Source organism: Wasmannia auropunctata, unplaced genomic scaffold (genome assembly GCF_000956235.1).
Source record: "Wasmannia auropunctata unplaced genomic scaffold, wasmannia.A_1.0 LD336111.1, whole genome shotgun sequence".
In the NCBI taxonomy this organism is placed as follows: Eukaryota; Metazoa; Arthropoda; class Insecta; order Hymenoptera; family Formicidae; genus Wasmannia; species Wasmannia auropunctata.
Genome location: NW_012026779.1, coordinates 2,874,940 through 2,902,771, shown reverse-complemented (window position 1 = coordinate 2,902,771; position 27,832 = coordinate 2,874,940). Strand labels below are relative to the sequence as shown.

At 44.2% G+C, this 27,832-nt stretch overlaps 1 protein-coding gene across 1 annotated transcript in view; it reads right to left on the bottom strand.

Moving 5' to 3' along the window:
- Positions 1-27,538, bottom strand: part of LOC105449768 — a 90,387-nt gene extending 62,849 nt beyond the window's left edge. The window contains exons 1-2 of the mRNA XM_011689154.1: positions 27,337-27,538; positions 23,744-23,773 (exon numbers count right to left, since the gene is read on the bottom strand). Of these exons, the coding sequence (XP_011687456.1) occupies positions 23,744-23,773; positions 27,337-27,538 (232 nt within the window). The remainder of the gene's footprint in view (positions 1-23,743; positions 23,774-27,336) is intronic.
- Positions 27,539-27,832: the final 294 nt, after the last annotated feature.

Here is a 27,832-nt window from a genome sequence, read left to right as displayed (position 1 = left end):
CACCAATTAGTCGACGACGCAAGCTCGATGTCGGTCCTACGGCCGTGTAAAGAAAAGTGCAATGCTCGCTCTCTCTCTCTCTCTCTCTCTCTCTCTCTCTCTCTCTCTCTCTCTAGCTCGATTCTCGGTCGGTCGTTAGTCTCTTCCGCGTGCCGATTTAGACGTCTCCGCCATGAGTATCCGATTCCGATCTAAACGAGATCTTCGAAGTACGAGAAGATAACCACTCGCTCTTCTTCCTCTTCTTCACCTTCCACCTACTATTCGCTCTCATATAGTTCTTTCCTAGTGCTATAACGCGCTTCAATATCTGAAGTGGAAAACATCTCCGAGATTGCCTATCAATTTCTCAATAACGGCTAATTATTTGAGAATACAATGAACATGTTTGTGCCAAATTTATTTATTTATTAGGCGAATAATTGGCAAAATACCTTGCAAATTTAAATTTAACACGAATTTTCGAATCGTTTTTGATTAAATTCTCGTTCTTACGCTACGCCGGTTGCTAATTCTAAATAATAAAAATCGCGAGGATGACAAAATTGAAATCGAAATTGACTAATTGACATGGAAGTGTCGATCCGGTCACTGAAGGAGTTCCCATGAGGAGTTTCCGGTGCCGCTCTTGACACCGTTCGCAATAACCAATAACTGGCGGCCGCGACCGCAGAAAACGACGCGACGATGAGAGGATTCGCAACAGAACCGAGTTTGCCAAGGGGCAAATTCTCCTTTTCTATCTCTCACCCCCGTGCTCATTTGCGCGGTTTTCTTCTTCCTCTTTTTTTCTTAGTTCCTCGATTCCACTGGATCGGTTCTCGCAAAGTCAAGCGTGAGATCTTGGTCACTTGAGAGTTGTCTTTGTATCGACAACGATTCTACGATAGTAGTGCGCAAAACGATGCGATCATTTCTTAATGGAATTCTATTGCCGCGAAACTGGTAAATTAATATCTCATACTCATCTAATACACGATCTCCGTCAGGCCGATGAACTTAATTTCCTTCTTCGGACGTGCGAAGTTAGATAAACGTATCACCTGTTTCCTGATTTGATCGTTGATGTACATCATACATCCGCATAGAGAACTTTTAAGGTTAAAGCAGTGCAAAAAGAGCGATGAAAAATGAATGAAATAAATCTTATCGATGTAATATCGAAAGTTGATTGTATGGTACTGTTAGTAGAATTAATACCGTCATTGCACGGAGATGTAAGTGGTGATTCCATCTCCGTTTGGAATTGAACGATCGGTTTACATCGATCGAATCTATATAGAGAGAATTGCCACGTTAACACGAGAAATACATATAAACAAATGGAAATGTTAGAAGTCAAACGGAATGATCGAAAGCATACGCAATCGATGGCTCTTATCGATGGCGCGTTAAAGTTTGATCGAATCGCGCGAGAGTGTATCCTTCCAATGCCTATTTGTTGGATTAATATCGTCGTCCGATTTAAGCGATGTCCATCTCTTTCTCCCTCCCTCCCCTCTCTCTCTCTCTCTCTCTCCTCTCAGAACCTCTCGAGGGTGGAAGGTGGAATCGATTTGCCGGCGAAGCGCCACTTAGCGCTACGAGTACGTGCGCGCGAGTGGACGAGAACAGTGTTAAGAGCCTCAGTACGGACAGTAAAGAGGGATCGTGAAACATGATTCAGCCGACTGCGGGCCGCCTAAGTGCTTCAGCCGAAGAGCAGTGAAGCACTAGCAGATTGAAGGGCAATTTGAATCCTTTGAACTAGGACTTAGATACACGTGGTACTATAGATATGCGTGTACACGTTGGACTAAGCCCAGGTTGGGCGCCCCACGGATCCCTCTCATCCTCTTTCTCTTCACCTGTTACGACGTCAGTTCATCTGAACAGAATGGTAAATTGCCCTTATTTCTCCATCCAAAGTAAACCAATGTTCGAGAAAGTATCATTGATATTCTTTATGCGCCCGTATCTTGCAGACTATTTGTATATTTTAGATTAGCTTTATTTCAAATAATTAATTTGAAGAATAATTTTTCTTAAAGTTATCCATTCAAATATTATACATGACAAATAAGATAAAATTTTTCTCTCTTTCTCTCTCTCTCTCTTTCTCACTTTCTTATTTTGCATTTTGGATAATAAATATATAAATTTGTCACGTTATTAGAATAGTCTAATTGATTAGACACTTACAATTAGACGTACACTTAATCGCACAGATAATCGATATGTTAGTTATAATCAGCTTTTGAAACTTTAAAACATCGCGAGATCAGAATTCGACGGTCGAAGAACAGCGAGATGAGTATCATAAGAGTACTCACAGGATTTCAAAGTAGGCACCTTGTACGATGTGAATTTCGTGATACGGCGAGATCTATCTACCCGACGATCTGTCAGACCACACGGTAACTGCCGTTTAGAAACGCTCTTCATTCCCAATACTCTCCTCATCGTGTTTCTCGTCTTATAAATAGGGATCGGAGTAAAGGAAGCTGGGGTTGCATCTCGGTATAGTAGCCGTTCAATGAGTACCTACGATGCAGAACTAATGCGATGCACCTACGATGGGGATAACAGCGCGTTCGGGGAAAGATAGATCGCAGGATCGAAGAAGATAGGGGCGCGCCAGGCGATGACGCGAATATATTTCACATCCACCCACAATCTTGCGTGGGTCCGAAGATATCGCTTCTGTTGCGAAAAGTGGACGTTGATGATACACCGAAGGATGATAAGGTTGGTAAGATAAGCTTGAGTCGCAGTTTTTGATCGAGTTTCGACCAAGCGAAGCGAGACATCGCCGTGACGACGGATTAGTAAATAAGGAGTTGCGCGATCGATATCAGATAGACTGGATTTTGCGAAGCATTCTACGAACATTCCGAAAACGATTATTACATGAAAATTGTATAGCGCGATCGATAAACCTTTAAGCTATCGTGTAAAGATGAATAACTTATTTGACTATGTAATACGGTTCGCGAGTTGCAAATTCAAATAGTAGTCTCTTATTACCTGATTCGAACGTATTCGCTTCGTGCAAACGTCCACACTAGCTCGACATAGCGATCTAATCAAAACAAATAAAAAAATCGAGGTGAATAAAATATCGATAGACTTGCTCACTCGACGATCTTTTCTGAAAGATCACGCCATTTTCAGCCTCGAGCAGAAAGTCAAAGCGCGGCGGAAGGAGTATAACCTACGTCGCGAGAATTATTTCTAACGATGAAACGATTAGGATCGTTGCTTTACCTGTGAAGGCTCTAGTCAGGGTCGTACCACATTGTGATTGGCAACTGTAGCGGTACAAGAATCGATTAGCAATTAACTGTGCAATAACGAGAAATGAAATCGCAGTGTCTGTTCAACCTTCTTGCGTTGCCGTTGCAAAACGCAGCGATGTCAATTCGGTATGCTCGCTACATTCGCGCTATATTCAATCCTAGCTCTTACAATTAATTCGCAAGATTATCGCCGCGCGGTTATTCCGTTTAAAATATCGAATGATAGAAATCGTTGCTTTTTTCTATTATTTGATTTTGTTGTTGAATCATTATGCCATTTAGCAAAGATTGCCACATTTGATCTTGTCCGAAAATTAATTGACAATCTACGTTCGCGTTCGGTCGAACGAGCTCAGTCGCAGAATTACCGAGAATATTGCGCGTCATTCGGCGATTATGAAATTTTCACATACGCGCGGTCGCGGCAGCCGTTCCAATTTTTATTATAGCAACCACGACGACGTCACCCGCGTCGTTCTCCCTCGCGTCTCCGCTTCTTCTTCCTCCATCCTCCTTCCTGCAGCTCCTCTTGTCCAACCATCCTTCGCCTCCGCCGCCCTCCTTCCTGCAGTTATATTGTCGCAGCCGCGCGGCTCGTAAACATAATTACGCTAGGTTTTTATTTCCACGACTTTTTTTACGTCCAGCCGCGGATGTCGGTATACTTGCTACTACCTGCACTGCTCGCGCTGTCGCTGTTGCCTTTTATGACCCCGTGGCCTTTTCTCTGTCAAGGTGTGTGAAGTTATTAGGGAATGCGAACGAGTTCGGCCGCCTGTTTCATCACTCGTGCTCTCGTTTCGTTGTTACGCATCTGCCAGATACTCACAGCGGTACATTACAGCGCGGACAATACGGACTTCACTGCGGCTTAACAATAGTCGAATACGCTGCTCCCTTACTGCATTTCTCTAACGCCTTCAGGAAGTCGATGAAAGTCGCGTCCGTTAGTTTAACAAAATAAGAGCAGCAGCACTTATACCTACATATCGTAATTATATGCAGGTAAAGAATTCCAATTCCGTAAAATGGAAAGAGAAGAAGTGCCGCGGGTTCGAGTCTTGCGCCATGAGTACATTCTCGCACGCATATCGCATGAATGCAGCTTCGATAATTTTCTCCTATTGCACGCTATAAAATCCATATCATCCGTCCAATTTTTAATAATTTAATTTTCATTAATGTGCAGAGCGGAGCTCTTTCGCAAAGTTTGCTCGGATATATTAGTCGCGTATTCTTCCGTTTATCCGAACGTTTCCCATGAAAAATTGATACGAATTTAGCCTATTCGCGGCTTATAGCGCTGAAAATTACATACGATACAATATACAGGCTGTATTGTTCTCGGTTCATGTTCCGCACTTGGATATTCCAAACCGACCTCTTCTTTCAGGACAGGACGCGGCTTCAAGTGGCTCTTAATGAACTATAAATGTACGTGTTCCACGACTATTTTACACGAACGTTGAGTGCAAACTCTGTGCCTAACGTTTATGTACATAAATCAAAGAATTCTATAATACAATTTTATCGAGTACCGACTCTTTTTTCTAGTTGTAAACGGCGCGCGGGCATATGTCTAACGATGTTAAATCATATTGATATTTTATATTAACATCATCACGTAATCCGTACAACTTATTCCGTGCGGATTTCATTCAATTTTACAATATTTTAATGTTGAAATTATATTACTTTCGAGCAAGTAGCTCGTCTTAATCTTGATTTATAAACAATATCGTTTATAAATTGCCGTTTAAAAAAATTTCAACGGTCCAATTTAGATCACACACCAAAGTCCCGCAGTGTGCCAACTTTAAGACTCGCCTCTCGCTACGGGAAGGGATTATTTACGAGTGGCAGCAACGATGCACGGTGCACGTTTCTTCCCACGAGGAATTACAGATTTTTCTCCCGCGAGCGCGCACGATCATAAAACCGATATTACGGGGAGAATACTTCCCGAGGCGTTTATTGATGTTTCCATTTAATTTCCCGAGGGTAGTTACCAATTTTCAAGAGTGTGAATCTTACACTGATGACAAGGTTTGCCAAACTATTGTTTTTCGTGTCTCGTATTCGGATATTTATTCCATCGTAAACATATTAGATTCTGAAACTAATTTTTCGCGCATCCTGTTGCACTATTTATTAAACAGTTAAAAATATGTATAATACGACACTTCCTTTGTTCTATCAAAACAGTTTTTTTGCCTGTTTATCACATGCGCAGAATGACGTAATGTCTCGTAAACTTTATTTTCGTTGACAAAGTCGAATAAAGCGGTGTGATAACTATAGCAAAAGCTGTAGCGATAACAACGCGTAATAGCGCAACGATCGTTGGCGGCTGTTAAGGAGCCGTGAATACGCGCAGCACGCGTGGAATCAACGAACCATAGCGAAATACGCATGCTGCATGCATCCGACTATTGTTAGCCATCGCTAACATCGTTCTCTTCCTATTATGCAAAGTATTCCCCTCGTTGTCACTCTTATATTTAAAGTTTATCCATATAGCTGGTTCAAGCGCAACGAGGTTTCGAGATCTCTCAGTCCAGTTTTCGCATCGGCACGCTTAGTGCAGAACCGTAAAAGTTTTACGGTTTGCGGATTGAATTCGATTTATGTTAACCATTCAGCGAGATTAAACGTGACACTGTAAATTTATGTCGCTACGGTCCGATTACTGAAAGTCAATCGTCCACCGTTTAGTATTTTCCCTTTGATCCTTGATATTTCGAGACGAGACGTGAGATTTTCGTGAATAGGCCCGGGCAAAGGAAAAAGTTATTTTCGTCCCGTACTTCCTCGTGTAATTCCAAGAACAAAAGAATGTCGTGCTTTCCACCGAAAATAATTTGCAACGCGGCTTGACAGCCTATCATCCTAAAACCGCAATTCCGCTTATTGCACACCCGCGTGCCAGTAGGAAGGATGGGTCGGTGTACTCAGCTGTGGCCATGCCAGCCATTATCCACGTCCGGTCAACTGTTTCTAAACCCCGAAGGTAACGTCCTGTCCGGTTGATAGCGAATATTCCGTACACTCTTCATCTTTCATTACAGAAACATTTATTAAAAGACATTTTTTTTTCTTCGACGTCAGTATCCGGTCATCTCAATCAGATGCAACTTTCGATTCTGCTTGCCACAAGAACAAAAGAGTGTGGACGAAGCGAAAATTGTGACGGTTATCGCGGAATAAAAAGTGGGACTGGTCAGCGATTTTATTCGCGTCTGAAAATTGACTTTAACCCGGAAGAGCGACTCTATTGTGGACAGATCGACGAAACTAAATCACGACGTACTTTCACGACGTTTCTTTAACAGGCTTTGCGGTTTCGAGCCTGACGATCGGCGATAAATACGGTGAATTGGAAGATCTGACTTTCGAAAGTTAATTTTTACTCATCGTTACGTCAATCCGGAAGTGATCTCCATAATATTTTCAACTAAAGCAGAAGGAAGTTTCGAGTGGCGCTTCGTCGTGCGAGCTTGGAAACTCGGTCGGTACCGCCGTCGTCAGATTTTCGCTTTTGCCATGCTTTCTACTTCGCAGGATGATGCATTTTCGAACAATTTGCGACAATACGACGCGCTCTGGTTCGTTAACGGTCGCAAGCCAGGCGACGGAGAGGATGGAAAAGCGAGAGGCGGCTCCATCCTTTCCGGAACGCTTTAATAACTTATTTACAAGACAGAGATCGCGTCCACAGTACTTTCCACGCAATCCGGAAAGCATACTTTAAATTTCCTACAGCCGAGGTCCTAATTGCTCGTAACGAATGCACTTTGGATCGCGTTTAAACGCGTTCGTCATCAATTTCCTATGAGATTTAGTCGACTTTTGCCCAAGTTACTCAGAATACTCGGTAGCAGACAGAAAAATTGGAAAAGATAGCCGTGTGCACAAATATCTCGCGTAACGGTAAACTTGGTACGATCTCATTTGTATAATAACGATGGCGATTGCTATCGAAATAATATCGTGATCACTACACCGCGGCGCGAACAAAAAGCTCCGCCACCGGTTCCACCCGACTCGCTTAAATCACTTTCGTATTTATCACACACACCGTGCCGTAAATATCGTTCGCTCCGTGTAACGTGCGCGGCATTGCGCGCTCGAAACAGGCTAAGGATAGAACGGTGCGCGGTCAACGATCGATTTCCGGTACGGGGAGCCAGCAGCCCAGTCGCGCATATAATCATCATCTAATTATTAATCCCCTTACGGAGACACGTATGACGCCGCGCGATTTATCGTGACAATTAATAGTGCGCCTCGAGTTTTACGATAAACAGGAAGTACACTGGCGGGAGACAACGCCTGTCGTTCCTCAAATAAATTGCGCGACCACGCCAGGATCTCGGGTGATAGCTCTTGCCGGAGCTTAAGGCTAACTCACACTCGCACGCGATAATACGAAAGATGGAGTTAGCGCGATTAAGACTACAGGAGAAACACGTATACTCGCTTTAGACCCGTGTAACGATAATTACATATATACATATATGCATACAATTATCGCCAATATTTATTATATTGCGCGTACCCGTCCACATACATACATACATATGTATAAGTGAATTAAATATTTAAATATTAAAAACAGTGAAATATGTGTGTGTATACATACACGCGTCTGCATGTGTACATATATATATATATATATATATATATATATGTATATGCAATAAGGAGATATAATTTTTCTTTCCCCTCTCTCCCACTAACTCCGCTACATCACTGGTACGCAATAATAGCGCACGCATACAGGCACTTCTAAATTGCACGAATTGCCTTGAAATTGATTTAAGGTTCTTACGCTCTTCCGGTACAACGTCGAAATGTGACCAGATGCGTTTCGACGTGCTCACTTGCGCCACGATTACTCAGATATATGAGAAATACTTTGCAGTTTAGCGCTTCTTGCGTGGCGCAGAGCGATGCGGCGCGTGTCGTACGTTGCTTTTTGCGACAATCCGGTACGCTCGTCGCAGTTGGTTGCTTCCGCGTGCGAGTGCTACCTTGGAAAAATTCACTCGAGTCGACGGGGATGAAAGTGTTGAAACAACCGAGCGTTTAGTTATTTCACGCCGTGACGTAACTAAACGATTTGAACAGCATGCCGTATTTGCGAAAGAAAAAGAAAGAAATTTTTCAATCAGACGTATCGAGACTACCTATATTCAGGACAGATGGATTGTGAATTGACCTTAAGGATACCATGGGTCGCTCGGAAAAGCGCGACGCGCGAGCATGAGATAGTGGACCGAAATAAAAAGAGAACGGGACGAGGACGAGAAGGGGGAAAAATGTTCGCCGAGGCGGCATTACCCGGAGCGTCACGCGAGCCCGTGATTGGAGCGTGGCGCATTAGTAACCTGTTTGTTGCTCGATAAAACAGCCATCGTCTTAAGATTTACTAGATTTATAGACCGGTCATAGAGCGATCCTGCGCGCCGCGCACTAAGCAGATCGGCTGGTCTCCGTGTTTGAGAGACCACGTAGTTATAGATGCTTAGGATACCGGGGCACACACGGGATGAGCGTGCGCAGCTACGTATGCGAGATACCTACACCGCTAACATAAGTTCTACATTGATCTTGCGCGACCTACGAAAGATCGATCCGATCGCTGATTGCGAGCGCTCGGTTAATCGTACGTAATGTTAAAGGCCTGCCTTTAGAATTAAGTAATAACCGCCTTTGCTCGCTGCCCCACGATCGTCTGCGCCGTCCTTGCTACTTCGATTTTCCGCAAACTCGTCTTTAAGTCACGGAACCGCCTATTTGATGCCTGCTCGCATCGTGCATCACGTACGATCGGGCGGTATACGATTTTCGAGTCTGCGGAAATAGGCGTTTATAACGATGTTCTGCGCCGATTTTAGATATCCTTATTACGAGAGGATGAAGGCTGTATTCTTTAAACTGAAGGATAAAGTCATGAAGAATAAATTATAGAATAAAAATTTGATCTTTCAATCGGGAATCAAATGCCATACAATTTACACGAAAAATGTGAACCGAACGATAAATCAGCATTCCTGCTACTCGAGCGTCATCGCGCTCCCAGTGGAAGTTACCAACTTGGATATTCACCAAGTGCTTTTTCCATTTCTCGATCGAAACGCCGATAAATCGCTGCACGTACTCGCTCACTAGCAAGTAACTATGGGAATAACTGGGGAATCTCTCTCGCGGAGGGCCGTAGTAGGACGCATTGAAATTCCGCTCCCTGAGTCAAAGAACGGACCGACCGGGAGCTTCTTTCAGATGGGATGATGACCGGCCGAAGCCGAGGGGGTAGGTTGGAAGGGGCAGGACGAGAAAAAGCCTAAGAGGCTCGAATGGTATTCCGGATCAATTAACCGAACGGCGCGGAGGTTAACGCGGATATGAAAAGGGACGACGGCGTTACTAAGCCGGGTGAACGAGGCCTCCGGTATGCGTGTACAACGCAAATGGTAGGCCTCGCGGAGGGAACGCTCGTAAGCCGCATGAAACGTCGGGTAATTCTATCGAGAGTGGTTTATCGTGCGAACGCACGAAGGAGGAAATAGATTGTCACTCGCGATGAACGCAAAGCCCGGAAATGACTGCCGGCTCTTATCGCTTTTTATAATTAATCGAAGTGTTCTCCATCGAATCGTCTTGATAGATAGGTATACAAATTGGAGTTCAATTTTCTCATATTATTCATATTATTGCTTTCATAAGAGGTATCTGTAGAACGACAGAGAAGTGAAAAATTTGAGAATGTGTGAATCTTTGAAATGTGTCGTAAACGTGGTTGACAGTCCTCGGTGAATGGTCAACAGGCGGCACGTCAAACGCCTATAACACCACCGGGGAGCCGTTTATCATGTGAACACAAACGAGATTGTCACCTGCACACGCGTGAGCACGCGTCCCCGTGCTCCCCACGTTCCATTCGTACATCAGGTGTTCGCCTTTACGCGATAGAATCTCGATCTTTATTCGCCTAGAGAGCAAACGAACGGCTCGTTTGAAATTCATGGTGGTAATATACTCTAAACGTATCTCGATAAAATTCTGGGTACGATCGGATTACGATCAAAGTGCATTTACGGCAGCAGCTTCGTTATAGATTTATAAAAAATAACAGTACTCGTATTTTCAATATGTATATTATTAATGTTGTTCATTGTATGAGAAAGCTTTCTCTTTCTCTTTCTTTCTTTTGAAATATATTCAACTTTTTATGCAAAAAAAGAATTTAATTTAAACAGTAGCGATATGCGCTCACCCGGTATATATGTAACGCAGGTTTACACGCGGATATATTTGCTAAGCGGACGCATTCTCAGTTACACGTGCATGCTATTTGCCACCTAAGTCCACCTATCACCTGTATCGGGTAAGACACTACCGCTATTGTTCGCGATACGCAGATCTATTCACCGCGAAATATCGTAATTCATATTTAATATTTTTTGTAAATTAAAATAGAGTTAGTCGTATTGTATCGTTTTCGTATATATTAATTCATCTCCTGCATATATGTATTAAGTCAGTTTCAATTATTTATCGAAACAATGCTAATGCGCAATCGTAATTGAATTGAAAATGATCTCTCGAACCAGAGACTAGTAAATTTGCAAAACCCTCGCATGCGATGTATCGGCGTTAATCGAGACGATGCAACGTAATATCGCTCAAAAACAGCCAAGAGCTCGTAACATTCTGATATATATACGGCGTCCCGCGAGCGCGGAAGCCGGGGATTACAAGCGGTCGTCTTTATCGGGCCAACTTATCATAGACTTTTGTAAGTCGGGGCGGTTATGCAAATAGAGCCGCCTGTCTTTATTTCTCTATTTCCTTCTCTCCTTCTCCCCTCTCGCTTCTCATTGTTTTTATGCAGCGAACATACATTCGTGGTATGATCGGGGTCTTACCGTAAGACTTTTTTAGCGAACGTCTCTGCCAGCGGGTGTCACTTTAACGTATAGCTGTGTTAACACTGCTAAAGTCGTAATTCGAGCTAGATTTTACATTCGATCTAGAAATCTCACATGTCTGTTGAAAACCTCCAAATATAGTGCGTAGTATTTAACTTTTCTTGTAAATATTATGTCATCAATATATAATCATTTTTATTATATAGTCGTTTTTAATTCTTTGTATGAATCTTTCAACACAAATTTTTTACTAATGTTCAAAACGTTTCCAAATAATTTATCTATAAAAAGGTAAGATAAAAATAAATTTTTCCAATGTTTTTTCCTAAGATTTGTGAGATAAATTTGATGAGATATTAAAAGATGAAATGTGCGAATTTCTTTGCCAACAAAAATAACATAATTGACATAAACATACGGTTGTATTCTGCGAGAACTCATCGACTCGAACAACCACGATCGTCTCGGATGCTCGGTAATTATCTGGCTACGAAGCCAATCAGCACAATTTGCAAGCAAAGAACTTCTTAAAACGTCGGTACATCGGTGCATGCTGCTCGGGGGCACATGGACACGGAACTGTCCGGTTGCCGTAATCTCGCTTCTGCAGGGCTCTCGCGGGGAAATCATCCGCATTATCCGCCGGCGCACAGCGAGATTATGATAATTCCTAACGTTGGGGCCCGGGGAGTGGACGCGGATTCTTGCGTCGTGCGGAACTACCGATATATCAAGGTTGCCGCACGCAGCAACGGATCAACATTAGTGATAAACTAGCGGCGGAACTCGCAGCGGCCGACGATGCTAATCGGAAATTAGGTGTACCGACGTCCCGCCTCCATTATGAAGGACTGTCAAGTAAAGCGGGCAGAGTCTCGCGCGAGGAATCCTCGTTTTCTGCCATGTCAGGGACGGTTTATGAAGGCGTAAATTGTCGCCATTAATGAATCTTTACGACGGGATATTGTAAACGACCGTGAGTCTAATATCTGCAGTTTAAAATTGGCACAAGCAACGCCATTCCGCGGATCAGCAAGCGGAGATACAAAATGTCTCACGTTTGAGTGTATAACTAATTGCGTTTACGACAACGACAAAGATTTACAGTTTTTCATATGTTCATCGGATTGGTCGCGTTGAAGGAAATTTATGCGAGGTGGTGGCTCGTTCGCTCCAGAAACAAGTAGCGACATTTATATGCACGTTACATCCTCAATTATAGTTATTAGCTTGCTGCTAATAGCCTATAAAAATTTTATGCGATACTATGCCGTGCTCAGCCTCGATGGTCTGGTCGTTGGAACGGAATGGGCAGCTTCAAATATGACCTATTCCGTTACATCGAGGTTTGCATGCAAACATTCTGTCCATTCCGGCATTGAATCAAACCATTAACTCAGCAAAAATAGCAATAGTTAATTAACCGAGAATGCACCGATATTGCTACGCACAATTCCGATTCTGTGATTACGTGACAGATATAATTTACGCGCGTACAGAATTTTTTCGATTCGCAATGTAACGCGTGTTTTATGCCTTTCTGCCACAATTACGCGATATCCACAATGAAGAGAAGACGTAGTGTTGTAGACAAAATCATGTTATAAGCACATGTAAACCACAAATAAGGGACACGACAAGTGTTAATACATTAATCAAGGAAACGGACAGTTTATCGAGAAACAAAGCTCGGATGTTCACGCAGTTGCTGTATCTCGGTCGTAGGCGGAAGAATTACGAACGGGGAAAAGGCACGAATTGTTTTTTACCGGTATTGCCAACGGCACACGTAATGTTTCTTCGACTCGAATCGCGGGCCCGTTTCTCTGTCCTGGCTCTGCATCGGAAGCAGTGAGAAAGGAAGAGAGAGAAAGAGAAAGATACACCAAAGAACAGCAGTGAGAGAGCGATAGATAGATAGATAGATAGATAGATAGATAGATAGAGAGAGAGAGAGAGAGAGAGAGAGAGAGAGAGAAAAGAAATCAGAGAGAGAAGGGAAAGGGAAAGAAGCCAAGATACGATCTCTAATTGTTCGCGATCGGCCGCAAAACTCGACCGTTGAAACGACTCGCGCATGGCGACTGCACAACTATGATTATGCGAACGCACAAATATTTCCAAGGAATGCATCGATTGTTAAGATTCTAGTCCAAACTTGTCGATATTAATTATGCAAAATTGGAATTTTGATTTTTTTTTGCAAAAAAATTTCACTTCAAGTTGGTGAAATAATAGCTCGCTAAAAGTTTCAATTTGCTAAGAATTTTTATACATACCGAATGCGTTTATAGATACGTTTATAGAGGTCAAAACTGAGTTACTAAGAGAACAACTCGGTAAAGCGTACTGGAATCATGATCGGGAATTGCACAACTGATCGTTACGCGAGAATTTGAGATATATCGGCACGTATATTACGCGGTTCCGCCGAAGATCGCAGCTGCCGCGAATTGCGAGCACGCATGACGAGTCACACGGTGCAAATCAATCGATAAGATCGGCTGAGCCTCGACCCTGTAACGATTCACGGAATTCTCTCCCAAATGCTATAACAGACGCTTATATCATATGTGGCTTTAGTAGTTTCTTTGATCTAGCAAATATATTAAATATCTTCCGGTGCAAGAAAGAATATTCTAGTTGCATGGTTCTCATGTGTGCCGAGAAATCATTGAAATATTTTCAATAAAATAATATCTGATATGAATCGGAATATTAATAATCGCAACTATTTGATCTATAACACATCGTTGCAACGAGAAAGGAGTCGTACGATGTCGGAATCTTTCATTTCCGGGCTCCAGAAATCCGTTCAGGAGATGCATACGTTCGAATCGGTGCAATCAAATCAGGTGCGAAATATATCGTAATTGGATTTCACCGGAAATTACGGAGAGCGACCTACTTTGCGGTGTGCCACGGAAGGCACTGTGACTGCGGGCGAGGAAGAAAGAAAAAAAACGCGAACGCGTAGAAATGCCTGCGTGGGCAATGTGTATCGGTCTTTATCGCATCGCCCCATCGCCTCGGGTGGACAGACGACTTAGAGGTGCCCGCCGCAGATCGTGATCGTGATTGGCTCCCGGCTAAGGAAAAGCATGGTGCTTAACGTGGAACTTTCTCCGTGTCGCGCTAGTATTCGCGCGCTTGTCCGTTGCATTGCGCTGCATTGCATTGCATCGCGCAGAAACTCGGCCGAGTCCTTTCCGATCGTCCTCGCCGCGACCTCGTCCCGTAGGCGTGTATCACCACCTGCCTCGATAATGGACAAATAGCGGTTTCTTTATAGTATTTTTTATATAATATTTTCTACATTCATATTTTTTTTGCTTTACGATCGGTAGTAAATTTATTTCCTTTTTTAAATAATTTATAAAAAAGACTTAAAGATTTAAAAATACAAATGCAAAGATTGTGTTAATTAGAAGCTCATAAGACCATCGAATAGTTGATAATAACGCGATGACTGATACGGTTTCGCTCTTCGCTATCACGTTTTTTCAATCCAAAAAATGTGATAACGGGAGAAAAATTTTAACAGCGGCGCCTCGACGACCGTGAAACGGTGGTTCCGTATCTTTCTGACAATACTCGTTTCATATTCGTTGAACTATGTAATGCAAGGAACGGAGATTAATAATTTGCAGTTTCCCACCCCGACATTATCGGGGCACGAGGCAGGCGGATCGCGAACATCGTGTACTGGCACGGAGAAGGGAAAGAGAGAGAGAGAGAGAGAGAAAGAGAGAGTGAGGGGGGAGCGAGCGAGCGCGTTGTGTTCAGCAGCCGCGGCTGCTGCAGGGTCGACCGGTCACGATGGCTCGGGTAATGATAGCCTGCCCTCGCCTCATAATCAGTCCCCCATCTTAATTTATGTTTGCCCCTGCCCATCCATCCGTTCGTCCTGTATGACTTGTCTTCTCTTCGATGTAGGTACCTGCTGTTCTTGCCGGCGCTGACTCTTTACTCCCGCTAATTTACCGTAATTCGACTGCGAGACAAGCTACGTACTTTTGATTCCGTCGCTGATTTGTTACGAGCACATCGAACCGACCTGCATCTGACCCTACCTCGCCGCTTGTTCCATTCCCGCTTCCGGTAATGTCGATGCGCAACGAGTATACTGCCATGATTTATCTACTATACAGTGCGCTGTAACTTTGTTAACGATATTTAATCGATGGTGCCGATTGTCGGGAAGTGTTGCGTATAGCGACATAGTTTGCATTTGTGTAGTCAATCGAATAATTCAAGTTAATTTGATATATACAATACTGGCACTCGCGCGAACTGTCAGACTCGCGCTCGCTAAACGTTTCTGGCGTCCGTTCTCTGTGATCGGGCGCAACAATTTGAGAGCGCACGAAACGATTCGCCGGCGGAGGTAACGCGACGGCCGAGCACCTTCGCGACCGAGCGATCGAACGGTTGGATGATCAAAAACCAGTTCATAATCAGTTCAAGCGGAAAACCATGCGCGGCGGGGACGCCAGGTGCCGCGGCTACGCGTACACGACACTCACGTGGTGCACGCACGTGCGCTCCCGCGTGTAAACAGACGCAACGACTCTGTCGTCGCTCCATTGGCAGTCCAACGGCGACCGATCTCGATCGGCGTCGATGCACTCGAACCGGCGAACCGTACCGTACGTATGCACGTATGTATATCCTTTGATTGGGATATAATTGCGAGGTATCGGGCTCTCTCTCAACTCGGAGGTCTAGGTCTAGGAATCCATTGCCGCGCCGCGCGGCACAGGCACTCGGGGCTGATATAGTCTAGTGCTCGCGAGGGTGCAACGTGTGGCCTCGTTACGTTAATGGCGTCATGCTCTGGCGCCCCACAGACTACCTCTGCTGACCAGCCGGCTCTGAACCGCGGCAATGCCGTCTACGAACGACTCGGAGAACCCGCCTGCCTCCGGGGAGACCCCCATGAAGATGTTGCGGCGTGTGCCAAATGCGTGCTTGCTCTCGATCAAACTGGTTGGAGAGATGACACGATAATTACATGAAGAAGTGTCGGTTGACGTGACGTACATTATTATGAACAATTGGTGAAAAACACACGTTTCGATTAAACACCGACGAATTCTCTCAAATGCCGTTATATTAACTATCAGTATTAGTACGATATAAATATTGTAATATCGATCACAATTCGATTTTTGTCGTTATGAAAGGATTGGAAATAGGATTGTGTCACTGACCGCGTTTCTTCTATAAATCGATAATGGAGCATTCGTCTTTACGACGCGAGAGCATGCGTTGAGTAGTACGCGATTAGTAATCAGACTTCCATGCAGATGAACCTGTTCGACTTCCGTCATTGGCGCTAGCCGACTTGATAATCCTTCAGCTGATTAATAATAACAGGTCAGAGAGATTCGCGGAAGAAAGAACTACATGCGTTCGTGTGAACGATGCATTTGCTGTAGAGTATGTAGATGCTCGAGTAATTATCGTGATGGAAACGAATGATTGCGCAGTTGTTTGGTGTGCATTGCTCCGGACAACGCTCGGAGATATCTTCGCTTTGACATGCACGTGAAGACAATTATTCGCTCAATTTTTTAGGATTAAAATATATTTCAGTAATTTTTCATGGTAGACAATTTCCAAATTAATTTAAAATTATTTTTAAACGCGCATAAAATCCAGGAAATTAAGGACTTACAATGTCGACTAAGGAAGTTGTTGAACTTGGGAATTATTTCTAGAGTCCGTAGAAACCATTAGCATTCACGAGCACCCCGATAATTATTAATCTCTTGGGCCGCGAGCGAATGTATCTCTCCAGGAACACGGGACGCCGACATCTCGCCGCGTAGAGTCCTCGTAGCGATCGTTTTATCTTCTTGCGCCCGATAATGATCGAGGCTGGGCGGGCGGGTGCGAGAGGAATCCTCCGCCGAGACTTTTTGCTCGCTCGTTAAAAATAGCACGTAACACGCAATCGGTAAAAGACCGACGAACGGACAACGACTACCGGACAACCTGTTACGCATGATCAAACTTCCACCCACTATGATTCGTCAATGATTACGCACGTGCGTTTGCATACCGTCGAATACATCCGCACACAGAAAATATTTTCTCTTGAGCATTCATTTTTTGCGGAAGGTATGCATGACTTTTCGATTTCTTATTTTACATGTCACTAAGTCTCTCGAGAAGAGATTATTACCTCTGTGATACATGGATATTCTCATAAGGTAGATGATCACGGTTTATGTAAAAGCATCCTATCACAATCTTTATAGACTAATTAAATTTTATCCTTTTTGACGTAAAATTTAAATGCTTTGGTTGACAAAAAATTGAGAGTTACTCGTTGATAAAGAGAATTCGGTTCCAATATATCCCGGAAAAAAACCTAAGGCGGCAATAATAAATGGGACCTGATGCATCAATAAAAGCGGCGTGAAACCGTTAAAATACAACACGCATTTTCAATAGTGAGCGCGCATTCAGGTTCGCTCACCGGTTGATCTCGCAACTGCACTTCCTCCGACTGTTTGCGCAAGTATCTGCGTACTACTCGGTACTCGAGCATTACGAGCCGGCGTTTGCATTGGCGGGGAAGCAGGTACCGGTCGTGGCGGCGTGTGCACGCGTTCATAGGCACACAGATACGTGACCGCAGTACTATATAACGTAGGTTAAACGAAGGCTACTCACTCGGAAGAACCCGGGGGGTTCGAATTAAGTGAGGTCTTACACTTCGAGAAATGAATATCCCGCCGGTAAGCAATAGACGATACGAAACTACGGCGGAAATAATTATCATCGTGGAAAGCTCACACGAATGAAATCACCGCGTGAAAAGCACTCGTTGCTCAACTATAACTTTTTTGTAACTCTCTGTACGTATCTCTCTTTCTCTCTCCAAATGGGTCGGAGATTTGCATTGGCATTACGATAGAAAACAGCGTAATAGTTCCAATATAGTACATCTTAGCAACGAGTACAAATACGACTGTGCTGAATTTAGAAAATACAATTGCTCTTACATATAGTTTCTTTTTCCTTGAAAATTTATGATGGCTAACATATCTATTTCTACCATCTAAAGCCACTCCTTCGCGCGTATGTCGCGCGAATAGACGCGAATGTCGCAAAAGGTTACAGTCATCGAAACGCAACGAGAATTCGGTCTCGATGACCGGCATGCACCTACGATGATACCGTTGCGCAGAGCAGCCACACCCTTGTCTGTGTACAAGGATACATACGTGCATCGATATACACGCGGCGGGCTACACACGACTCTGTACATACACCTTGGAGTTGTACCGATTCTATCTCCAGCGTCCCGACGTGGTACGGTCGCAGAGGAGAGGAGGAAATCGCAAAGCGGAATCTCAGGTGAAGCCACCTCCGCATGGTAATCTTACACAGATCTATTTAAAATCGAAATTTTTAATTTCTACGCGAAGAAATCATCCGTCAATGATTTGTTGCAATCGAGGTAATTCACGTGATTAACAGATATTAAAGAACTTGTCCGTACTTTGTAAAAATAACGCATAAGATATTACATAAAATGACACAAGAACAGATATATGAATGTAGATATTCCATAATCGGCATTGGTAGTACAAATTCCAATTGAGCAACGTTTGTCCTGTCGACACAGACGCACACACACACGCGCGCACACACACACACAAACACACACACACACACACACATTCTCTCTCGATACGTTCTCGATATTGAAATATCGAGACGCACGATAGCTTGGTCAGGAATTATGCGATCGCCAACTAAAGTTCGCGCGATCGGCAGAAAAGCCTCTCGACTTCTTCGCTATAGGACGGATGTATGGTCTGTGTATGCATTGCGTATTATATGTAACTTGCCTCGCCTTGCCTCTTCTCTCCCCGCTCGGCTTTCCCCGCGGTCGTCATTAAACCAACTGCTCGAGACAACTGGCGCTGATTATTTAGCAATACAAATCATTCGCCGAGTGCGAGTGCGTACCGTGCCTCTCTCTCCTCGTCTTTCTCGTTCTGTCGAACGAGTTCTCGCGAGTGCGCGGGCGTGGTACTGCACGTACTACTTATGCGAAAGGCGAATAAAACACGCACATACACATATGAGAGCGCGTACACGGCTCTCTCGTGCGGCATGTGCATCAGATACCAGTCGGTAGAAACAGTTTTGTTGATTAGCAAGCTCGTTTGAACCGGCCGTATTACTTTGTCGCATCGCCAAGGAATGTTCTCACCGGCAAGCTATAAGTATCCCGTGTCGTAAAATGTTGACGTATCGTGCGAATGAGCCAGATGTTTTAAAAGATAACTAATAGAATGTACGAATAAATACTGAGTAAATTTTTAGTAATTAATTGCTTAACTCATTGACGCGTATACTCCGTCCGCAATAATTCTCAATTTAATTCTTTAATTCCTTAAAAATATTTCTACTCTACTTCTAGATCCGTCTGATAAACAAACGAATGAGAATCGTAAAAATATAGCTGTGACATTTTCTCACGCGACGTATATAAATTCGTATCTACTCATATCCCTCGCGCTTGCTCATCACGGGATAAAACATTTCCGAGGGAGCTACCGATACATCGCTTCGAAATTCCTCATGGCCGCCGTGCGCAATTAATAAATATCGCCTGGTACAATTTACGATCCGCGCTACATCGTTAATCACGCTCGCTCGCGCGCGCATCACCGATGCTGCTTGTTCCGGAGCGGGCAGGTGGGGAATCGATAACAGAGATGCATTAGAATATTATGACCTTTCAAAGTGCATTCGGTGATTCACCGCGGGAGCCGCGATAGCGCGTTATCGCCGCGACTACTCGCGGCGCGGGTCGATGTTATCGCGCCGCTATACTCCCGGCTAATCGAGACAAGCGAGAAAGGGAGAAAAGGAAGAGGCAGGGTGCTGACCTCGCTTCCTGAATCGTTCAGGGCGGTGGCATCTCTCCGAGGAGGCTCGGCGAACGCGGAAAGCACTGTGCAGGCACGTCGCGATTGCGCCAGCGTTCGTGCAATCAAATCAACCAGATAATCTTTGATTTCAGCCGACGAACGTCAGCTCGTTAAGCTATTTATCGTCATGTATTATCCGAATACGACTGCGATATACGGCAGACACGATCTACATTTTTCACATTTAAATTTAGCACATATTATCTATTAATTTATTTAATGTTTGATTCAATAAATTTGGTTTGATTTATAATTAATTCTAGTCTCTCTTACGGTCTTATTGAATTTACTAATTTCAATCTCAATTCAATTGGCAATCTAAAAAGCCTAACTTATAATTCTGCGATTCCAACACAATAAAAATATTATTATACTAATTTTTAACAAGTTTTGAAATAAAATTTTAACAAACATCTTAATCAGGGCTCGCTACTACATAATTTTCCAATCAGATATAAACTGTGTTCCCTTTTATTTTTTAAAATTATGTAGAATTAAAGAAAATTATTCATTATATCGACGTAATTGAAATTTGTATAGGTCATAGATTTCAATATGGCTCCATTTAAGTTTCAAAATCTATAGAAGATCTTTCATTATAATGCTCTATGTAAATGCGCGAAAGTGTTAATTTTAATAACAGAGGAAATCTTGCAGTGCGTAATTTTCGCGCTATTACATTTTTAACGTCACATGTCTCGTTCATATCTCTTTCTTTTTTTTCATTCTCCTCTGTAAAATACCTCTTGAAGCACGAACGAGAAAATTACGCGTACGCGAATCGGTCAAAGCGGCCGCTGCCTTGGATCGTGATTTAAAGTAATCTCAGTATGGATCGGCAGATACCGCAACCGGATACTATCGTGTCGCCGCCAACTCTCCGCGCGTCCGGCAAAAATCCGCGCGCCTCAATGTCATTATCCCAAACGAGATAACGCCGCATCACCCCGGCTGGTGAGTCTCCACTGGCGTACAGGGGCGAATGCTTCCATCGGTAGGCGAGGTATGCGGCCTTACGCTGCGCGCGCGTAAGCGCACTCGCGAGCGCGTGCACTCGCGGAGAGCCGCATTATCGCGGGATTACGTAAGCGCCAAGCCGCGGCATACGATCGCGCTTGTATTACGCTATAATTAGGACCGGGCCGGTCGTCGTAAACGCGCACGCGGATACACAGATATACGCGCACGCGCGCATACGCGCGTATATGAGCGCGACGTTACTTACGGCGCGTAATCCGCGCCGTATTAATAACCGACGATAAACGTTAACGTGTATCGTCCGAGTCTCTCCCAGGACTCGGGAAGAGAAGCGTAAACTGCAGCGCGCGCGGATGCCGCTGCCGAGGACTACGGATCTCGATAGCACGGGATTAGAGAGCGCTTTTTCAGGGGAGAGGTCACCGCGTCGAGTACGCTTTCCGTTTGTGCGTTATCAAAACACGACTTGGTCTCCCACGACGAGCCGAGCGCGCGATCGTTGGAATATTTGAAATTCTACGCGGAGTTCGTGACTCTTTACCGCGTTGCCACGAAGGCTCCAACTACTGTCGGAGTGACTCTAAAACGACCGATACGATTCGGGTATTAAAGCGAGCAGCCGACAGTTTGCTATACAGGTTGCGGCACTTTTTTTTCTAAGTGTCCGCGTAATCGTCCGACATTAAGGAAAGCAAACTGGTTTTGCGTGTTTGCATCGAACGAACGTTTGACCGGCGCACGACTTACTTATCTTTAGCCCCGATCTTGCGAACAAGCTGAAAAATCGCGGAAAGGTACACACTACGTACAGCGCATGTATAGGAGATATCTCTTTGTATATCGATGCTCGAGTATTATAGTTGTGCAGGCATGAAATTGTGGGACTCGCTGATTAATGTCTCACGAATAACCTTCTACTCGCGGTAATTAAAAAAAAAATGGTATTTAAAAAAAAGGTAATAGAACGTATACTGTTAGTGTTAGTGTTCATTAATTAAATAATCTTAAATAATAATTAAATACTTGAATTTTTTACAACGCACTAATTTCTTGCGTGAAAATAATCAAAATGTGTGAATTATTTCGCTCTAAAAGACAACGGCCAAGACTTGATTACTGTCTTGTAATCAATATCTGATTGAGCGCTGCTAAATGAACACGCTTACTAAATTAGCGATCGCGAGTAGACGCGGCCGCGCGGACGAAAATCAAGACCTCGCCGTGCTCGTTCCCGACGTGCGCTTGATTAATACCCAGATGTAATTACGCGCCGCTTCGGGGGAAGGGCGGATGCGAGAGAAGAGGGCAACCTTCTCGTTGTGCGTGCCTCTCGTCGGATTGTGTGGGAGGAAGGTGAGAACAGAGATGAAGTAGATTCGTAGAAAGGACGAGGAGAAAGGACCAAAGGAAAAAACGAGAAGGCGAAAAGAAGAGAGAAAGAGAGAAAAAGAGGGACAGGAGAGAACTCCGTCGAGCTGCCGACGGAACGAAATCCTGACAGATTTCATCGTGGGCTGACGTAAACAATTTGCGAATGTAAATACCTGTTGAATATTGAGCGTGCTGGCAGGGCCCACGGGGCCCCACGCCGGGCCCCCAACACCTTGCGATCGTTTACCCTTTAAACTCGTGATTACCATCCAGCGCCGTCTCCCACCTACCGCGGCGAGGCGTGTAAGTCATCGGCATAAATTATACGTGAACATCGCGCGGCGATGCTGGGGATCCTCCTCGCCACTTGGTCGAGGAGGAGGTATCCTTCGGCTCTATACTATCCTCGCGCGCGCGAAGAGTCGCGAAGCAGAAAACGATCGAGACATCCTTGATGCGCGCGGGATCCCTCCTAAAAAAGAATGGACCGGCGCTGGCTCGTATTTCGCGCGTTTAAGAATTAAAATGCAATCTTCTTGCGCTATCAACGCGACATGAGTCTCAGTTGATAGTTAAGTGAATTAAAGTCTGATGCAGATTTAAATTAGTAATGAGATGACTAAGTGGACGATGTATCATGGTAAATTATAGAGTTGCGATTTCTTGCGGTGTTATCGCCTATCCAATTAACATTTGTACATTGATACCGAAGGTGTGCACTTTAGATCATTTATCGCCTTATAGATTTAGGGCAATAAAACTCGGTGGCGCGTGTAACATCTTGCCCGATTATTAATAAGTTCGTAGGGGCGCAGTGCTTATCAACTTATCAATGATTAAATCACTCGGATGATTCCAAATCGTGGAGGTAGCGGGTAAGAACGCGTGTCGAGATAATTGGTGATCTCTCGCGATCGATCCTGATACTGATAAGCAATAACCGACATTTCAGATAACTTTCTCGCATTTAATTACCATCGTCGATTATAACGGGAACGCGGTGCGTATCACTAACGGTTCGTGGATAAACGCTTATTTGAACTCGCCGCGCTACGCTCGCTCGTGCATTTTCCGCGCGCGGGCGACTTTTCCGCTCCGACCGCTCCCGCGTGCGCCGGTCTAATCCCAGCACTGTGTCAAGGGAAACATCTCGACGCGTCGTAAAACTGGATTGCCCGTCGCGCGGGATTGTAATTATATGAAAAAACAAAAGTTCACTCACCATCCTGGTTCATTCCGTGGCCGCCATCATCTGTTCGAAACAGAAAAAGAGAATTAAGACGTGTAAATTGAAATCTGGAAAGATGCGTAACCGAGATTACCGCCAAATCGCGTACGTACATACGAATAACGATAACGAACAACGCAAAAGAAAGATAGCATTCACCATTTGTTCGTTTACTCAAAGTATCCGATGACGTGTTAATTGAATGAAAGATTAGTTTGTAATCAAGGTGTCATGCCGAATTGTAATCAGTATCCTCGTCGAAGCGGTACTTCTAGAGAGCAGAAAAGTAATAAAGTATTCCAATACAAAGTAAGGAGACGCTAATGATGTTCCCGGATCTTTTGAAAACATAATATACGATGAATACTGTCAATATACATATATAAATAACACTGTGTAATGGTGCAAGAATTTTTTCATTTTCGACGCATCTAGAAGTATTAATCTATCGAAAACGGAAGCCTCGTGGTGTACGAGAGATCTGCAACTTCCCCGATAGAATATCACAAGGAAGCAAACGAATGCACCTCGCGAGGATTCAGCATCGCACATTGCTGCGAATCATGACGACTCGCAACGCGCCAGCGATAGCAACCTGCACGGCAACCTATTTGTACTACGGGCCTGGTATCGCGCGATCGTGCAGTGTTCCTTTATTTAACCCCATAAATAACCGCCGCTATCTCACCCCGAATGTTCTCCTATAGGCAACAGACAACAACAACAACAACGTATACGTGTGCATACAGTAAAACGCGTTTCCGTGTATGCACACGGTACGAAATATATTAGATGCTGCCAGTCATTCTGGTGTTGTGCGCGAGTCTGGCGCGATGGGAATCCCCATAAGCGATCCGTGCGTCCATCCAACGGAAAGAATAACTTTTGCGAGGAGATTAAAGCGTGGGATATGTGTTACTCGCTCGATAATGGCTCGCGCGTTTAATCCCCCCTTCAAGATGCACGACTTCAAACTGTAATACGTTTTTATACACATCAAAAAAAGTTTACTATTTGTTTATGTTTTATGTAAGGTACGAGATGCACAAAAATCAATGCAGTTTGCGATGGAGCTGCATATGCAAATGACTACAAACATATCCTGTGAGGAACGTAGGCAGTAATAATCAACAGCCACGTCGTTTCGTGTAACACTGCATTCTTGAATATCAGAGTATCGGATATTAATGCGAATTGCTAAATAAGTCGCCTAGGCACACCAAGCGGTCAAACGTACCAAGCGACCCGTATGTCTTGCGCAATACATTCAGATTGACGCCTAATATATTGGAGAAAGGCATGGGTTTTGATATATACTTTTTTTCGTGAGCCAATTTAGCGAAAATAAAATGTGGGCTAAATTTAGATTTAGATCAAAATCTTTCACGTCCAGTTTCACTTCTAGAAAATCACTTTCTTTTCCGAAAAAAACCGTTTACGGTATCGTAATAGCCAGCGTTAAAACGGAAGCTTTTCGATCGAATAACGAACAAATCCGGGTCTAAATAGAGCAACGATTAGTCACGACTACGAAATCGAAATAAAACGGACCAGATGGCAATCGAATCTTTCATGATGAGAGGTGTACGAAATAATTACTATGTTGCAAGGTCAATAAACCATATAATTGACTATGGTTCGCGTTGCGTGTTCTACACGCGACACGCACGCACAGGTGGGCATTAATTACAAATTAATTCCATTGCGTGGTTACGCACCATTAGAGATAATCGAAATCCGCTATGCATTGCTTAGCGATTGCTTTAGCGACGCGTAATTTCAAAGGTGCAATTAAAAGTAAATCTGTTCTGCAGGTAACGAGAATCAGAAGGAGAATTACAAGCACGAGAGCATTACATAGAAACTTGGCAAAAGTTTTGGTCATTAATATGAAATAATGATGTATGTATGAGACACGCTAGATACGCGTGTGGGCCCTAAAATTGATCCGCGGCTCTCTCTCTGTCAAATACGTTGATATCATTAGATTTAACGACCCCCGAGTTGACTCTCTCTTTCTCTTCTTCCCTTTCTTCCTTTCCCGGCCTCGTGGCTCATGCCGCGTCACTGGCTGCTGCCACGGCGGCTGCCTTTCATCTTCCTTAACCAGCACTATTCTCTACCACCACGCACACATTCATTTGTGAAGACGAGAAGGACGAAGGAAGACAACGAGCTTCTACATCAGCGTAACCAACCGTTGACTGAAAGAAACTACCGCTTCGAAGATGATCCTGGCGTATCCATGCATGCACGCGTGTCACACGTGAGTATGTATGTGTTCAAAAATATATCCATGTGACGATCGCCCATCAACGAAGAAACTATCGCTTCTAAGATAATCCTGCGTCACGCGCGTATGTATCTGTGTAGCCGGAAAGGTCCCTGCGCGACGCGCGAGCAAGTTCAGCTAACTCGATTGTTCCGTATGGAACAAGGAGCTCTTTCACGCGAGAGTCTCGTTCCGGCGGTCTTTGATGGAGAAATCATCGCTCGCGGAGTCCCCCGGTACGTAACGTCGCTGCTCCACCGGATGTACATCGTCGATACGGGATTTAATAAGCTTGCGGTTTATAGCGAGATAATGATGATAAACAGTAGGAAGTATCAGGCGGGAGCGGGAATGTAGACTCTTTTGAGTGTTTAACGCGCTTTCATACGATTCACAGCTTCGAGAATATTAATGATCGAGTATATATAGAAACATGGGTATAGAATTGCGATAAGTAATTTGCGGATCTCTATTAGAAGACGTCGAGATAAATGCGCCTATTCCAAGTAAGTAATTACGAGATAATTGAAATGAGATGATCTAGATACTGAAATTATCACCGCAACTTGAAACGATGATCTGTACTGCTCCGCAAACTTCGTAGAAATTTCAATTTAATCGGTCACCGCGAAATCTCTCGCTGCACCGTGAGGCATACGCGCGTGTCGAACATTGATTCGAGAATCTCGCGCGATTGCGAGAGAGCCGGAAAGCGCATTCGACGGATTCCGGAATTCCACCTTGACTCGGCGAACGTGATGCATCGTCATCGCGTGCGCATAAGTCGCTGGTAATAGAAGCGTCGCCGCGCGCGGACGAAGATTTATCGCCGGTATTTCGCGAGGCACGTGCCTGCACTTTTTTGCGACTATACGACATTCCTATCAGCTGTGCACCGTGCTCGCGTTTAAGCCACGCCGTTCGCTCGCCGAACGTCGATTGACGCTTACGTTGTCTTGTTCTTGATGTCGGAGTAATCATCGAGCGCGATATCGAAAGGTAAGTTAATTATCGGTTGTGGTATATCGCGTATATCGCGGCAGTCAAGAATTCACGCGGTATTGGCCGACGATACAAAAAAAATAACTGTTGCAGCAACATTTAAGTTAATTATTACATTCGATTATAAAAAGTTAAAACTATTATTAATAAATGTTGATTATCGCAAGAACTGGTAATATTATCTCATTTATTGTACAAGCAGTTTCTCACTTACGATAAAAAATAATGTACTATTATTTTGCCAGCTTCTTGCGACAATCGTCTTAGCGTTTTACATAATGAAAAAAAAGTGGATTCGTAAGAAGAAACATACGTTTTTTCTTGGAGTCCTCATGCATACCTCCGGGTGTTGTAGCGCCGTGATTATGATGATGGAGGGCTAGAGGGTCCTGGGGATGCGGGTGAATGGCGGCTAAGGCACTTCCGGCTGGGTCACCCGGATTGACCCCGACTCCGACCCCCAGGTGTAAAGCACCATGCTGCGTCGCGTGTGCCGGAAGCTCCATGCTGATCATAGCACGCCACCCTCCTTCCAACCCTCTCTTCCCGCCACCTTCCTCTATCTCGGACAACACCTCGCCGAGTTGGACGAGGCGTCCGTTCAACTCCTCGTCGCTTTCTGAAAAGAAAAGAAAACGAATAATAAGATTAATAAACTGAAAAAAATATTCAATTTTCTCTGTAAGGAAAAATTCTATGTTTCTTGACTGTCTCTGAGCTTCCGCCGAGCAACGGGCACGGATTTTCGGTCAGTGACTCGTAGTCGAATCAATGGCGCAAGAATACCGTAGACAAAGTCTCAAGCTGAT